General features: G+C 61.1%; 1 protein-coding gene across 1 annotated transcript in view; it reads left to right on the top strand.

Moving 5' to 3' along the window:
- Positions 1-544: 544 nt before the first annotated feature.
- Positions 545-1,379, top strand: part of Gpx4 (glutathione peroxidase 4) — a 4,288-nt gene continuing 3,453 nt past the window's right edge. Inside the window, exon 1 of the mRNA XM_005405994.2 lies at positions 545-706. Coding sequence (XP_005406051.2) covers positions 623-706 — 84 coding nt within the window. The 5' untranslated portion in view covers positions 545-622. The remainder of the gene's footprint in view (positions 707-1,379) is intronic.

The following is a 1,379-nucleotide window of genomic DNA, read 5'->3' as shown; positions in this document are numbered from 1 at the left end:
AAAAAAAAAAAAAAAAAAAAAAAAAAAAAGTCAAACGTCCACATTGAAAAGGCTTTTTTTGGGGGGAGTCTTTTTTGTTTGTTTGTTTTTTTGAGACAGGGTCTTGTTATGCAGTTCAGGCTGGCCTTGAACTCACTTTGTAGCTCTGGCTGGCCTCCAACTTGCCGCGATTTTCCTGCCTCAGCCTCCTCAGTGCTGGGATTACAAGAATGCGCCACCACGCCCGGTTCAAAATGCTACTGGGGGGGCTTGCCCGCGATTTATATTCCCCGCCCCCGGGTTTCCAGGATTCTCAAGAAACCTGGCCGCTGCGTAGGTAACAACTCTTAGCACTGTCCGCAGTCAACCTGCGCACAGTCCGCGTGAACGCACCTCCCACTCCTCTGCCCCGGAAACGAGCATGCGCAGTCACTGACGACAACAAACCTGCGGGCCGCACCCCGCCCCCGTCTGCCCCTCACCCCGCCTCCCATTGGCTGGCGCCGCCGCGTATCCGCATAACGGCGAGGTTGACCAATGGGAACGTGGGTGGGCGTAACCGAGGGCGGGCTGGCAAGGCACGACGGCTCGTGTCCATTGGCCGGCGGGGAGAGGGGAGGAGCCGCTGGCTCTAGTCGCCGCTATGTTCCTGGGTCGCCTGAGCCGACTGCTGAAGCCTGCGCTTCTGTGCGGAGCTTTGGCTGCGCCTGGTCTGGCCGGCACCATGGTGAGTGCCGCCCGCCGCCCACCGCTACTTGTTCGTCGTCCGCTTGCCGGGGCCGTTGGAAGGCTCAGCGTCCCCACCCCTCCCGACCTACCTGGCCACGCGGACTCAGTGACCGTGCCTGGGGGCCACTTCCGCCGAGGCCGGGCCGGGGTCAGGTGACGGCGTCCGGGAGGGCAGGCCGGAGTCGGGGTCCGGGATGGCAGGCGAGGCCGGGCGGTCAGCTGGGCCGGGGCGGGGGACGACATTGTCCAGGACTCTGCGGGCCGAAGCCTGGCGCGCGCCTGTCATCCCTATACTAGGGAAGCTGAGGCAGGAGGATCTCAAATTCAAGCCAGTTCGACTACCTAAGGAGAGTGTCTCAAAGTAAAAGTATAAAAAAGGTGCTGGACACTCGGGAGGCTGAGGCAGAAGGATCGTTCGAGTTCGAGACCAGCCTGGGCTACAGAGTGAACTCAAGGCCAGCCTGAACTGCATAGGGAGACCCTGTCTCAAAAAGACAAAAATAAATAAATAAATAAGTAAAGGTGCGGGCATGAAGCTCCGGACTGCGGGCAGAGGTCGGGGCTGGAGGCCAAGGTTGGAGGTGGCGGTGATTCGGGTGGGGACCGTGTCCGCGGAAACGGGCTCCGCGGTGCCCCTGGCGTTCCCGGGGGCTGGAAGGCTGGTCACGCGC

Source organism: Chinchilla lanigera, unplaced genomic scaffold, assembly GCF_000276665.1.
Source record: "Chinchilla lanigera isolate Chin_1 unplaced genomic scaffold, ChiLan1.0 scaffold00094, whole genome shotgun sequence".
Taxonomy (NCBI): Eukaryota; Metazoa; Chordata; class Mammalia; order Rodentia; family Chinchillidae; genus Chinchilla; species Chinchilla lanigera.
The sequence above is the reverse complement of the archived record's forward strand: the minus strand, read 5'-3'. Positions and strand labels throughout refer to the sequence as shown.